This window comes from Oncorhynchus mykiss, chromosome 3, assembly GCF_013265735.2.
Source record: "Oncorhynchus mykiss isolate Arlee chromosome 3, USDA_OmykA_1.1, whole genome shotgun sequence".
Classification (NCBI taxonomy): Eukaryota; Metazoa; Chordata; class Actinopteri; order Salmoniformes; family Salmonidae; genus Oncorhynchus; species Oncorhynchus mykiss.
Window position 1 is genome coordinate 33,168,875 of NC_048567.1, and position 15,620 is coordinate 33,184,494.

General features: G+C 42.3%; 1 protein-coding gene across 2 annotated transcripts in view; it reads left to right on the plus strand.

The window, feature by feature from the left end:
• LOC110518871 (2-oxoisovalerate dehydrogenase subunit beta, mitochondrial) overlaps positions 1-3,841 on the plus strand; it is an 86,207-nt gene extending 82,366 nt beyond the window's left edge. For both annotated transcript variants that reach the window (XM_036973900.1, XM_021596255.2), the window contains exons 10-11: positions 2,454-2,615; positions 3,352-3,841. In XM_036973900.1, coding sequence (XP_036829795.1) covers positions 2,454-2,594 — 141 coding nt within the window. In that variant the 3' untranslated portion in view covers positions 2,595-2,615; positions 3,352-3,841. The remainder of the gene's footprint in view (positions 1-2,453; positions 2,616-3,351) is intronic.
• Positions 3,842-15,620: the final 11,779 nt, after the last annotated feature.

Genomic DNA, 15,620 nt, shown 5'->3' on the forward strand with positions numbered 1-15,620 from the left:
TCTTTGTCTCAGTTTTCAAGTTTGTGGCTGATTTTTGTCTTGTGTAAGTTTGATTAGGTGGGCTGTGAGCACACATCACATACACATTTTAAGAGGGTGTGTGAATGTGTGGTGTGTCTGTCTCTGTGTGTGTGAATGCAAGTTACTAAGACCCTATGGTTAATTTGGCTCAGCGATGGCTCTCCTCTCCTGTGGAAGCTATTGGCCCCTCCATTGCTTTCAGATGCTGTGGGAGGAGGTCAAAAGCCAATAGAGACATAAGCGATGGCTTGTTTTCCAGCGCTGCCAAAACACAAAGCTTTGCGCGTTGGCCAGCTCTGAGCTGTGATTTGAAATAAGCCATTTGTCTCCAACTTTTAAGGGTGGTGGTAGTGAAGCTGGTAGTAATGTTCCAGTGAATCATTTCCAGTCTTACTGTGGCTACAGCCATGACAGTGAAACTGATTCCCCTCCACTGTCTCTCTGACAAGCACAAGAGCAGGGGCCTGGAGTTTTTCCTGGTGTTAGGTATTTTATCAGGATCCCCATTAGCTGTTGCAAAAGCAGCAGCTACTCTTCCTGGGGTCGACACTAAACATAAAACACTAGATAATGCAGAGCATTAATAGACAAGGACACAACTACATACATTTTTTTGGAAAGGCACACGTAACCTATGTAACACAAACTGTCTAGGTCAAACAGGGGAGAGGCGTTGTGCCGTGAGGTGTTGCTTTATCTGTTTTTGGAAACCAGCTTTGCTGGGCTCTGTTCTGGGCCGGCTGCAGCTTAGCTACAGTTGAAGTCAGAAATTTACATACACTTAGGTTGGAGTCATTAAAACTCGTTTTTCAACCACTCCACACATTTCTTGTTAACAAACTATAGTTTTGGCAAGTCGTTTAGGACATCTACTTTGTGCATGACACAAGTAATTTTTGTTTACAGACAGATTATTTCACTTATAATTCACTGTATCACAATTCCAGTGGGTCAGAAGTTTACATACACTAAGTTGACTGTGCCTTTAAACAGCTTTGACAATTTCAGAAAATGTCATGACTTTAGAAGCTTCGGATAGACTAATTGACATCGTTTCAGTCAATTGGAGGTGCACCTGTGGATGTATTTCTAGGCCTACCTTCAAACTCAGTGCCTCTTTGCTTGACATCATGGGGAAAGTAAAAGAAATCAGCCAAGACCTCAAAAAAACTATTGTAGACCTCCACAATTATGGTACATCCTTAGGAGCAATTTCCAAACGCCTGAAGGTACCATGTTCATCTGTACAAACAATAGTACACAAGTATAAACACCATGGGACCACGCAGTCGTCATACCGCTCAGGAAGAAGACACGTTCTGTCTCCTAGAGAGGAAAGTGCTTTTGTGCGAAAAGTACAAATCAATCCCAGAACAACAGCAAAGGATCTTGTTAAGATCCCAGACGAAACCGGTTCAAAAGTATCTATATCCACATTAAAATGAGTCCTATATCGACATAACCTGAAAGGCCGCTCAGCAAAAAAGAAGCCACTGCTCCAAAACCCTGACCTCAATCAATCCTATATAAAATGTGTGTGCAGAACTGAAAAAACGTGTGCAAGTAAGGAGGCCTACAAACCTGACTCAGTTACACCAGCTCTGTCAGGAGAAATGGGCCAAAATTCACCCAATTTATTTTGGGAAGCTTGTGGAAGGCTACCCAAAACGTTTGACGTTTGAATTTAAAGGCAATGCTACCAAATACTAATTGAGTGTATGTAAACTTCTGACCCGTTGGGAATGTGTTGAAAGAAATAAAAGCTGAAATAAATCATTCTCTCTACTATTATTCTGACATTTCACATTCTTAAAATAAAGTGGTGATCCTAACTGACCTAAGACAGGGAATTTTTACTGGGATTAAATCTTCCCTTGCAGCACTAGACCACACGACTGGACAATAATCATGATTAGACCAAACCAGAGCCTGCAGAACTTGCTTTTTGGAGTGTGGTGTCAAAAAAACTGAGCATCTCTTTATTACGGACAGACCTCTCCCCATCTTTTGTGTTTTGACTATGACAGTTTCCAATCTAAGGTAACGTCAAGATATTTGGTCTCCTCAACCTGTTCAACAGTCACACAATTCATTACCAGATTCAGCTGAGGTCTAGAACATAGATAATGTGGTCATGAAAAACTCTGGCCTTGTGTGTACCGCAAAGTCAGGTGAAGAGTTGCATTTACTGGGTCATGTTTAGGCACAAGAAGGATAGAGACCTAGTAAAACGGGGACGTACTATTTCGACTTGTCTGACTAGAAATACTTTTGAATTTCCTCTTGTTACATTTTTCCAACGTATGCCCTATTGGACACAAATTGTTGCGATTGCCCACACACCTGCAGAGCCTGTCGTCCATGTCAAGAGGGATGTAATGTGACTGCTGAGAGAGAGTAAAACTGACCACGTCCCTGTTGTGTGTCCACAGGAGGAGTGCTTCCTCAACCTAGAGGCGCCCATCGCTAGAGTCTGCGGCTACGACACTCCCTTCCCCCACATCTTCGAACCCTTCTACATCCCAGACAAGTGGAAATGCTTTGATGCTGTCAAGAAGTTGATCAGCTTCTGATCTCCAACTACTAATCCCCAGGTGAGTACCACGTTGGAAGTTCTCTGGGGTTTGTAGTTTTTAACTGTGCAGCTTTTTGAACCCCCCCCCCTATATGTTCACCTCCAACCACTTTTTAACATGGATTGATAAAGAACAATGAAGATCATATCAGAAGCTTTATCAGTTATGCGTTCAGGAGTCGCAATGTTCTAGAACTTTACCAATAGAAATGTATTTTGTAGAGCTGACATGGTTCCATTTTTGACAAGACTGAGGAACACGCCTGTTCTGCATGATATATTTCTATCTGAAAAATCTAATATTACACCCCACTGAACGCAATCCGGATCTCTGTGCTCCTTGCAATTGTCCTCAAACATCTCACTCTGGCTGACTGACAACCCATCTAGATTTAATGATTATGGTTCATGTCTCCGATTGAACTTGTGTAGCTCCATGCTGTTATTTTATCGTTTGTGTATTGCAAACGATTATCTATACTTGTGGCAGAATTGATGAGTAATTCACTTTGAAATGGAGAGCGCTGTTGTCATTCGCCTCGATCGGCTGTGTTTAATCCTTTTTTTAATTGCCTGTGTCGTTTTGAGCACCATGTTGTAAAAACGAGCCTGGAAAGAAGTCAATAAAGGGATGGTAAAATTGAATTCGACAGTGGTCAGCCCCCGCCTTTCTCTCACTCTCTCTCCCTCTGCTATGTCAAGTAAGATATCCGGACTGACGTACTGAACCTTTCTCTTCTCATTATTCTTCCCAGAGCCACCTCTCGGAGGACCAAGACTCCGAGCTCTCTCTCTCCATTGTTCTCACCAATGGACATCATGCAGAAAAATACACGTTGTCGGCCATCCAATCAGGAAGCAGCATCCAGACGGAGCTCTTGGCTCTCCCTGTGCAAGCACAGACTGTTACTTCTGGTTTAGTGAACGTTTTCTGTAAATGGGGAATAGGTGTCCTCTTGGTCGACTCTCTTACTACTGTACGTTTTCTAGCTTCCATGGTAAAACAGATCCACACAGACAGTTTCACAAACACTAGTGTGAGTACCAGTAAGTGTTATTCTATAGGAACTGACTGTCAGAATAGTTGAATGTGTGTCTGCCTCAGTCTTCCCCGTTTAATTTTACTCTTTGAATGACTCTTTGCCTTTCCAATCTTAGTTTTGTTTGACATCAAGTTGACTGTACTAAAAAATAATGGACCTGTGGTTTTTTTAATGAAAATAAAGTAATTGACCTTCGGCCTCATTATATTTGACAGTTCTTTAAAGGGGCAATCTGAAGTAACTACATCCATTTTTTAAAACTTATAAATTAATGATATGTACCCATTGATTCTTGAAGAATATATCTTATAAATGTCTCATGAGTTCAACTGTCATAACCCATCAAAACCCACAATATAAGCTTATTTTACTCCAATGTTTGTAAACACAGTCAAGGTAAACAAACACTGTATAGACTCAACATGGTTACTATAATTTTTATATAATGGTCCTTGCATCCATAGCTCTATGAATTTGAGTGGTTACATTTCCCCACCCCATCCATCAGCTTTTTGGCAAAACAGTGGCGGGGAGTGTTTCACCTGCTCATTGCCACTTTTTAATGTCTTGATGGTTTTCATAGCTGAGATGGTGAAGTCTTTATACTGGTCATTCACCTTTATGATGAAGCTATGGAGGTGACCTTTGAGAATATTTGAGTAAGCTCTACTGAATCTGTTGTGGAATACCTCATCTGTGTTGTGCTCATTAGGGCAAAGTCCAAACAGTCCCTCCCTGTTTCAATCCACGTTCTTACACTTGGTGCCTAATGAACACGACCCTGATAAATGATAGTCAACATGAGTGCGGCCGATTGAACACAGAAAAGGATGACTGAATCACGTCCCGGGGCAAAGTGTGTGTCACCACATGTTCTGTCCAATGCCTTCAGGCACCCTATCAATCTCTCTCTCTGATGTCCCAGCCCTCCAGCCAGATGCACACATGAAAAGAGACCTTAAAAAGACTCATAGGGAGCGTAGACAGCCTGATCCACTTTAATCAACATACCACAGCTCAGACCCTGAGACGAGAGATGAGCTTTAATGGGGCTTCAAGGAGGCCTATGGGATTTTGATGGTGGAACAGTCTCACAGATAGAGACATGTCATCGTTAATAGGGGATCTGAACTCGGCAAAAAAAAAGAAATCCCTTTTTCAGGACCCTGTCTTTCAAAGATAATTCGTAAAATCCAAATAACTTCACAGATCTTCATTGTAAAGAGTTTAAACACTGTTTCCCATGCTTGTTCAATGAACCATAAGCAATTAATGAACATGCACCTGTGGAATGGTCATTAAGACACTAACAGCTTACAGATGGTAGGCAATTAAGGTCACAGTTATGAAAACTTACAAAACTAAAGAGGCCTTTCTTCTGACTCTGAAAAACACCAAAATAAAGATGCCCAGGGTCCCTGCTCATCTGCGTGAACGTGCCTTAGGCATGCTGCAAGGAGGCATGAGGACTGCAGATGTGGCCAGGGCAACAGGGAGACAGGACGGACAGCTGATCGTCCTCGCAGTGGCAGACAACGTATAACAACACCTGGGGTAACGGGATCGGTACATTCGAACATCACACCTGCGAGATAGGTACAAGATGGCAGCAACAACTGCCGAGTTACACCGGGAACGCACAATCCCTCCATCAGTGCTCAGACTGTCGGCAATAGGCTGAGAGTGGCTGGACTGAGGGATTGTAGGCCTGTTGTAAGGCAGGTCCTCACCAGACATTACCGGCAACAACGTCACCTATGGGCACAAACCCACCGTCGATGGACCAGACAGGACTGGCAAAAAGTGCTCTTCACTGACGAGTCGCGGTTTTGTCTCACCAGGGGTGATTGCCAGATTCGCGTTAATCGTTGAAGGATTGAGCGTTACACCGAGGCCTGTACTCTGGAGCGGGATCGATTTGGAGGCGGAGGGTCTGTCATGGTCTGGGTCGGTGTGTCACAGCATCATCGGACTGAGCTTGTTGTCATTGCAGGCAATCTCAACGCTGTGCGTTACAGGGAAGACATCCTCCTCCCTCATGTGTTACCCCTCCTGCATGACCCTCCGGCATGACAATGCCACCAGCCAAACTGCTCATTCTGTGCCTGATTACCTGCAAGACAGGAATGTCAGTGTTCTGCCTTTACCAGCGACGAACCCGGATCTCAATCCCATTGAGCACGTCTGGGACATGTTGGATCGGAGGGCGAGGGCTAGGGCCATTCCCCCCCAGAAATGTCCGGGAACTTGCAGGTGCCTTGGTGGAAGAGTGGGGTAACTTCTCACAGCAAGAACTGGCAAATCTGGTGCAGTCCATGAGGAGGAGATGCACTGCAGTACTTAATGCAGCTGGTGGCCACACCAGATACTGACTTACTTTTGATTTTGACCCCACATTTGTTCAGGGACACATTATTCCATTTATGTTAGTCACATGTCTGTGGAATGTGTTCAGTTTATGTCTCAGTTGTTGAATCTTATGTTCTTACAAATATTTACACATGTTAAGTTTGCTGAAAATAAATGCAGTTGACAGTGAGAGGATGTTTCTTTTTTTGCTGAGTTTAGATGAAATACTACCGAATCCCCTGACTTGTAGGTGTTCCTACTAAGTACCCTGATAATCTGTAACTGCACACAGGTGTTCAGAGTCTGACACTTCAACACACACACACATAGAGAGACTAGTGTACAGTTAACTCCCATGCAGTCCGAGTTTTCAGCCTTTCTATCTATTTTCCCTTATCAGGGTGCATGTTGCAACAGCACCTCACCTTGCATCTTATTTCACTTTGGGCCTCCAGTGCTCATTTGTCTCACCCACAGAGTAATACGATCTGAAAGAGCTGAGGCCTCATTCATGAAACTACACTGAACAAAAATATAAACGCATCATGTAAAGTGTTAATGACATGTATCATGATCTGAATTAAAATATCCCAGAAATGTTTCATGTGCACAAAAAGCTTATTTCCCTCAAATTATGTACAGAAGTTTGTTTGCATTCCTGTTTGTGTGCAGTTCTCCTTTGCCAAGATAATCTATCCACCTGACAAAGAAGCTGATTAAACAGAATGTTCATACACGTGTACCTTGTGCTGGGGACAATATAAGGCCACTCTCGGGCATAAGCTACCGAAACTAACACAATTGCATTTTATCAATGTCAATGCCATTCATCTGACGCCATCACCTACTGTTTCAGCATGATCATGCACGGCCCCATATTGCAAAGATCTGTACACAATTCCTGGAAGCTGAAAATGTCCCAGTTCTTCCATGGCCTGCATACTCACCAGACATGTCACCCATTGAGCATGTTTGGGATGCTCTGGATTGACGTGTACAACAGCGTGTTCCAGCCATTGAAGAAGAAAGGGACAACATTCCACAATCAACAACCTGATCAACTCCATGCAAAGGAGCAGCATGTTTCACGCGCAGCATGAAACAAATGGTGGTCACACAAGATACTGACTGTTTTTCTGATCTACACCCCTACTTTTTTTTTAGGTATCTGTGACCAACAGACCTGTATTTCCAGTCATGGGAATAGCCATAGATTAGCCCCTAATGAATTTATTTCAAATGACTGATTTCCTTATATGAACCCAGTAAAATCTTTGAAATTGTTGCTTGTTGCATTTATATTTTTGTTCAGTATAATAAAATGCACAGATTGTATCTTAAATTGTGCGTACAATAAAGTCCATGCCAAGACTGATTCATAAATCTTGAACTTGACATGAAAATACGTGATTTATAATATGCGCATACCCAATGTTTTGTGTATTTCTACGACTTTTTTTTACACTTAGGTTTAAATTGTTTCAAGTATTCAGTAAAAAAATTGCAATTTAGAGTGCAGTTGATACTATGTTTACAGATTACATCTTAGTTGAGAGCAGTGAAGTGTATTAGAGGTCAGTGTGTCACTGTCTGTTAGATGTTCACTAGGCTCAGGGCCAGAGTTATGGGCAGGCCTTGGGAGGCCCACTTTACCATACCTCCTTGCCCATCCAAATAAAATATTTGAATATTGATTTGACCAAGATGCGCACTGACATAGACGCATCAATCTCAGATAAAGTATCGGAGTGAACGAAACAGCGCCCTACTGGCTCAGTATGTGTAGCCCATGGAGCTGATGCTGTCTGGACAAAAAGAGTATTGCATGTCATACTTTTTTTTTTGCCAGACAGCATAAAGGCACCTTGGCGCTGTTTTGCTCGCCCCCGGATGCTTTCTCCGGTGAAATTAATTTCAACGAATTGAATTAAAGTTGGCAGGTGCACAGTGCACTGTTCGGATGCTGGAATTATTTTTGGACAATCGTGTGAAGGTAACCTACTTTTTGAAGTGATTTGTTTGACAGTGAGATGAGAACTTCATGACTTGTGTTCATGCCACTTTAAAAGGTAAAACATTTTTACAGTTAAATTACAGGTCTTTACTATAAAACCCATTTAAAAAATGTAGGTGGTCCTGTGAGCCCTATGGAAATCATATGCCCGTCCAACTGATTCGTTCTGGCCGGCCCTGGAACAGTTCAGAATTAATGTTTCTGTGTGTAGTTTGAAGGAGCTTTCCTTCTAGCAATTGCGCAATTGCTGTAATTCTATGGGAACAGCTAGCTTGTTAGCTATTCCTGTAGAATTCCAGTCCTTGTGCTAAAGCCAGTTAGTATTGGCTGGCGAAACTACCTTTAACTTCCTTCCTACTGGACAAAGATACAGTATGTAAAAATGGTATCCATGAAGTAGATAAATGGCTTCGTTGCCAAAATTCCGAACTATCCCTTTAACGTACAATATGAAACAAATGACCCCAATAACAGGGCCAGCTTCCCCCTACACGTAAAGTAGGAGCCTTTGGAAAGATTAGGGATGGAATGTGTGAAGCATCCTGACGTCCTTACGTTTTCGGGGTGAAAAAATGTGTGTGTTTGTTAGGAGTAATCATCTCATACACTTTGCAACGATGAAACCTTTACTCACAGTGACTAAGTACATGAGGGAGTGGCCTGCTGTGGCCACGGCCAAATATACTGTACGTGGCCTCATCCTGGGGATTAGTTTGCTCTCTAAATGTAAAACTCAAACCATCGGCGCGCTTTGGAGGAGAAAGGTGAATCGTACATCAAAGCAGCACTAACAAGCACTTGGCGTACAGTAATTCTTTCCTCATGGCCAGCGCCATATGAGATCAAATGAAGCGGACGGAGCTGGCTCTGCCTTGTTCGTATGATGCCCTGGACAGCGTGGCTTAGGAGATCTGGACATTGGGGACGTGTCTCGTGGGCCTAATCAGAAACACACAGTGTTGGACGTTGTTCTGAGAGGACTGTGACCACTTGTCAATGTGCACTTTTGGCTTTTTCTGTGTTTTTTGGAATGTAGGCCACACATTGGAGTGACGTGTTGTTGAGAGCAAATGTTTTCAATGTGTTGCTTTTCTTTGCTTGCTGTGATGTCTTAGTGTTTTTTTTAAATAGTTTTTTTAACAAAAGCAGGTCGAACATTAGTTGAGGTATTACAGTGCCTAGGACTGATTCGGGGCTTTGCCGAGAGCAATATATTTATTCTCTGTTGGTGATGTCTTTCACAATCACTTCAAAGTAAGATGGATGGATGCCTTGACCTCTTCCGCAACCATTCAACACCACCTATCATAAAGTTATTGCGGTTCTCACATCAACAGGAAGCTGCGGCTTTGGCTTTCAAAGGCGACCAAATAAACTGAGAAAGTAACGAAAGTTGAGCCATTGAGACAATGCCACTAATCACCCAGTCTCTACCAACCTCATGCTCGCTTCACCGAGAATTCTCAGCACTCCCCGACTGCGAAACCCCTGAGAAATTTTTAAGATAAAATAATGTCTGTCATTTTGGTTAGGGCAAAAGCCAGGCCTGTAACCGCAGTGGTGAGGTGGCCACACCCTAGGGCGTGGCAGGCAGCAGAGATGACCTCTGGTTGGGAGGGTATAATAGCATCTATGCACTGACACTGTGTCATTAGGCACTATATTTACATGAAACACGAAACCACCCGGTGGGAGGGCTGGTCACCGTTCAGTGTATCCCTCCACTGCAAGGGGGAAAGGATCCACTATGGTCCCTTTTCAACTCAAACTTGTGTTTACTGAGGGGGGAAACAGTGTCATATGACCTCTGTCATTAAAAAAAAAAAATTGCTTATGACAAAATTAGGTGAAATTTTAACTGTCACATAAATCCTCCCTGCCTTCACCACCTGTATTCAAAGTCAATGGACCACTGAAATATTGTATTATTACGGTGTCATTATTCACATAATAAACACTTTGAAGTTTTGGTGAGTGTTTCAAATGCATAGAAAAGTTGAATTGACTAAGAAAGTCAAGAAAATAGTGCATTTATTTACATATGTGGTGCAACAGATTCTAATCAAAAAAAGCACTGAAATCACATGCTGTCAATGGCCTCGTGAGTCATGAGGTCTGTCTTGCATTACAACTTTCAACCTCCAGAAACATGTCCACGTCTTTACACTTGCTATATTCCCTCCTATTTATTATATATACTTAACTAGAAGACAATTTGTCACAATTGTGACTAGTTAATAATACATGTTGCGGAGCTAGATACGCTAGCCCAATATTGAAAGTATTCTCAAGATACAATGTGATGATCACATGTCATGTACCGTTGGCATCGTTTTGATGTTGATTGATTCCCCATTTCTCGGCCTTAGTAAGGTGCCTCTGTGACTTGGGGCAGGTAGCCTAGTGGTTTAACTGAAAGGTTGATTGTTCGAATCCCTGAGCCAGCTAGGTGGAGAAATCTGCCGTTCTGCCATTGAGCAAGGCACTTATCCCCCAACATCAACTGCTCCCCGGGTGCCGATAACGTCGATTAACGCACCTCTCTGATTCAGAGTGGTTGGGTTAAATGCGGAAGACACATTTCAGGTGAATGCATTCAATAGTGACTAGATATCCTCTTTCCCCATACATGTTGGTGCATTCAGACAGACTACAGCTGAACGAGTAAGGAAACTCACAGATGCCAGTCCTTTCCTGTTCTGATTGGTTAAAGCTCTGCACACCGCATCCTCTACCAAGACGTTTTGCTGTTTTCTTCAGCTTCCTCATTCCCATTCAACCCATGATTCCTTCAATCTTCCTAATGCTGTTGCAGATCCTGTTGGACCACTAAGATATTTTCATGAGGTCAATCATTTAAACTCCAGCGTTAAATCCACACATCAGTTTCCAATGTACATCCTCTAAAGAAAGACCAATAGGCTAAGGATGTTGATCCAAGACTGAAACCTCTTGGGGTTGAAGGTATTGTAAATACATTTCAACTCAGTGAAATGAGCATTGACAGGAGAAAACACACACACTCTCATTTTCCTTTTGTTGACTGGAGTCACAGGGGACTTGCTGTATGTGCTCATCCGGATTATTCAAACTTCCATTACTTCATCAAACATTTATCTGAAATCGGACACACACACACACACACACACACACATACACTTTGTGCTCTCAGCCCATTAGGGTACTGATGTCAGAGCTTAAAGAGCAACAGAAGAGGTTCAGTGGGCACACAGGTCTCCTAGCAGCAGCATACTGCTATCATCAAACCCCAACTGAATACACACACGCTAATAATACATGCATTACACATGTCTGTCTGTCTCGTTCTGTCTATGTCTTTCTTTCTTTACTGTGTTCCAGTGGTGTAAAGTACCTGAGAAATAAATATTTTAAAGTAATACTGAAGTCGTTTTTGGGGGTGTTCTGTACTTTACTTCACTAGTTATGTTTTTGACAACTTTTTATTTTACTTCACTACATTCCTAAAGAAAATTATGTACTTTTTACTTCATACATTTTCCTTGACGCCCAAAAGTACTCGTTACATTTTAAATGCTTAGTAGGACAGGAACATTGTCCAATTCTGTCACGCCCTGGCCATAGAGAGGTTTTTATTCTCTAGTTTGGTGAGGCCAGGGTGTGACTAGGGTGGGCATTCTAGTCTCTTTATTTCTATGTTGGTGTGGTTCCCAATCAGAGGCAGCTGTCTATCGTTGTCTCTGATTGGGGATCATATATAAGTTGTCCTTTTTCGTTTGGGTTTGGTGGGTAGTTGTTTTCTGTTTAGTGTCTGCACCTGATAGGACTGTTTCGGTTTTCCCCTCTGCGTTATTTTGTTCGAGGGTTTTGAGTATTACATTTATCATGAACATCACGCTGCGTTTTGGTCCACTCCTTCATACGACGATCGTTACAAATTCACACACTTATCAAAAGAACATCCCTACTGACTTTGATCTGGTGGAAACACACATGCTTTGTTTATAAATTATGTCTGATAGCCACTGGCTATCAGTAAATAGAAACACTTGTTAAATTGTGCCGTCTGGTTTGCTTAATATAAGGAATTTGAAATAATTGATACTTTTGACACAAGTGTATTTTAGCAATTACATTTACTTCTGATACTTAAGTATATTTAAAACCAGATACTTTTAGATTTTTACTCAAGTCATCTTCTAATAAGGTATCTTTACTTTTTCTCAAGTATGACAATTGGGTACTTTTTCCACCACTGCTGTGTTCTTCCTTTCTTGAGCTATAGTCCGTTTGCATGTCGTCTTGTAATGCCCGGCTGACGGGGATAATGAATGGTTGCTGGGGGACTCAAAAACACTGTCCGCGGAAGGTCATTTGGCTTGGCTGACCGTTTGACTGTGATTTTGTTTTTCTAACCATGACATCCTGTTTGAGACAGAGGGCAGCTCAGTCTCATGACGTAAGTGGCACTAATTTGTGTGGCAATGAAATAATTTCCAACTCTAATTGAGGGCCACTTGCATGTCGTGCTCTACACTTGCCCACTGAAGGCCCATGGCAAACAAGAAATGTGAGGTTTCTCAACAGTCACTCTGAAGCAGTGAGGAAAGTGTGTGTATGTGTGTGTCACATCTTATTACACCAAGGACAAGTTTTTAAATGTTTAGCTTTGCCTGGAGCGAGCATTGTGTATGAAAGCTGATACAATAGAAATGCCTACCATCTGTGCGGGACTGAGAAGGAAACATAGTGTTTGAAAAGGTTTAGCCAGAAGCACCAGCACTGGGTTGACCGTGTAAACACAAACTCATGCTTTTAGTCAGTAAACAAAATTTTCAAGAAGTTTTGGGAAACTGGTCATAATAAAGTCAGACTGAGCAGCATTACTCTCTGTGGCCTATGACATGAAATACACCACAGACCTAGGACTGAGGCATTACAGTGTACATTTTCGGACATCCCTGTGTGGAGTGTGGTCATAGCTGGTGTGTGTATTGTGTGTGCAGTTTGTGTTCAGACTAGCTGTGTTTACTTACTTAGTTGATCCATCTCATTACTGGAGGAACATAAGTACTAAAGTTTTCGAACGTTGCCGGTCTTGGGCTGCTTTCTTTACCTCAGGCCATGACAAGCGGATCTTCTTCAATTCTGAGTCTACACCTGCGCCAGGTCATTGTTGGACGTCCTCTTCTTCGCTTTCCTTGTGGATTCCGTGTGACCAACCCACCTCCACTTCCGCTCTTTTATGGTGCTCGAGTTAGGCTTCTTCCACAGGTCTATATTAGAGATCCACTCAGGCCACCATATGCGCAAGATTTGTCTGAGGCAGGAGTTGACGAAGATCTGTAGCTTGTGTTTTAGGCTCATGATGGGAGCGGAATGTTTAGTGTACAGTCAATGTTGATCCCTCTCCATCTGTCTGGAGTGTACAGTTGAAGTCAGAAGTTTACATACACTTAGGTTGGAGTCATTAAAACTCGTTTTTCAATGCCTCAAATTTATTGTTAATTAACAAACTATAGTTTTGGCAAGTCGGTTGATTGACACAAGTAATTTTTCCAACAATTGTTTACAGACAGATTATTTCACTTATAATTCATTGTATCACAATTCCAGTGGGTCAGAAGTTTACATACACTAAGTTGACTGTGCCTTTAAACAGCTTGGAAAATAGCAGAAAATGATGTCATGCTTTAGAAGCTTCTGATAGGCTAATTGACATCATTTGAGTCAATTGGAGGTGTACCTGTGGATGTATTTCAAGGCCTACCTTCACTCTCAGTGCCTCTTTGCTTGACATCATGGGAAAATCAAAAGAAATCAGCAAAGACCTCAGAAAAAAAATTGTAGTCCTCCACAAGTCTGGTTCATCCTTGGGAGCCATTTCAAAACGCCTGAAGGTACCACGTTCATCTGTACAAACAATAGTATGCAAGTATAAACACCATTAGTACACAGCAAGGAGACGGGTTCTGTCTCCTAGAGATAAACGTACTTTGGTGCAAGAAGTGCAAATCAATCCCAGAACAACAGCAAAGGACCTTGTGAAGATGCTGGAGGAAACAGGTGCAAAAGTATCTATATCCACAGTAAATTGAGTCCTATGTCGACATAACTTGAAAGGCCGCTCAGCAAGGAAGAAGCCACTGCTCCAAAACCACCATAAAAATGCCAGACTATGGTTTGCAAGATGGTACTTTTTGGAGAAATGTCCTCTGGTCTGATTAAACAGAAATAGAACTGTTTGGCCATAATGACCATTGTTATGTTTGGAGGAAAAAGGAGGAGGCTTGCAAGCCGAAGGACACCATCCCAACCGTGAAGCACAGGGGTGGCAGCATCATGTTGTGGGGGTGCTTTGCTGCAGGAGGGGCTGGTGCACTTCACAAAATAGATGAAGAAGAAAAATTACGTGGAAATATTGAAGCAACATCTCAAGACATCAGTCAGGAAGTTAAAGCTTGGTCGCAAATGGGTCTTCCAAATGGACAATGACCACAAGCATACTTCCAAAGTTGTGGCAAAATGGCATAAGGACAACAAAGTCAAGGTATTGGAGTGGCCATCACAAAGCCCTGACCTCAATCCTATATAACATTTGTGGGCAGAACTGAAAAAGCATGTGGAGCAAGGATGCCTACAAACCTGACTCAGTTACACCAGCTCTGTCAGGAGGAATGGACCAAAATCCACCCATCTTATTGTGGGAAGCTTGTGGAAGGCTACCAGAAACATTTGACCCAAGTTTTAAAAGGCAATGCTACCAAATACTAATTGAGTGTATGTAAACTTCTGACCCACTGGGAATGTGATGACAGAAATAAAAACCGAAAAAAATCATAAAGTGGTGATCTAACTGACCTAAGACAGGGAATTCTTACTTGGATTAAACTGAGTTTAAATGTATTAGGCTAAGGTGTATGTAAACTTCCGACTTCAACTGTATGTTCAGAACAAGCCTTGCAAAGTGTGTGTATTGTGTAGCGAGAGCATCAGTGTCCAGCATATGGTCAGTGTTGATGCACTCTGGCAGTCTGCGTCAGAGGTGTTAAGGGTGGCCAAGTGGAGGTTAGAAGTCAAGTGAAGCAGTCAGATGTTGTGAGATGTTGACAATGAAATGGAGGAGAAAGGCTATCTCATCTCCTTCCAAGCTTTGATGTCCATCTGCAGCCATGCTCACTGGGATTGTTTTAATTTAAACCCAAAGTCATCTGAATATGATTGATATGAACAGATGTACACTGAACAAAAATTTAAATGCAACATGTGAAGTGTTGGTCCCATGTTTCATGACCTGAAATAAAAGATATACACAATCAGCTTATTTCTCTCATATTTTGTCCACAAATTTGTTTACATCCTTGTTAGTGAGCTTTTCTCCTTTGCCAAGATAATCCATCCACCTGATCAAGAAGCTGATTAAACAGCATGATCACTACACAGGTGCACCTTGTGCTGGTGACAATAAAATGCCTCTGAAATGTGCCAAAGCCACTCTTGCATTGTCTTGGCTGTGTGCTTAGGGTCATTGTCCTGTTGGAAGGTGAAAGGTGAACCTTCACCCCAGTCTGAACGCCAAGCGGGCTGTCATTTGCCTTTTACTGAGGAGTGGCTTCCGTCAGGCCACTATACCATAAAG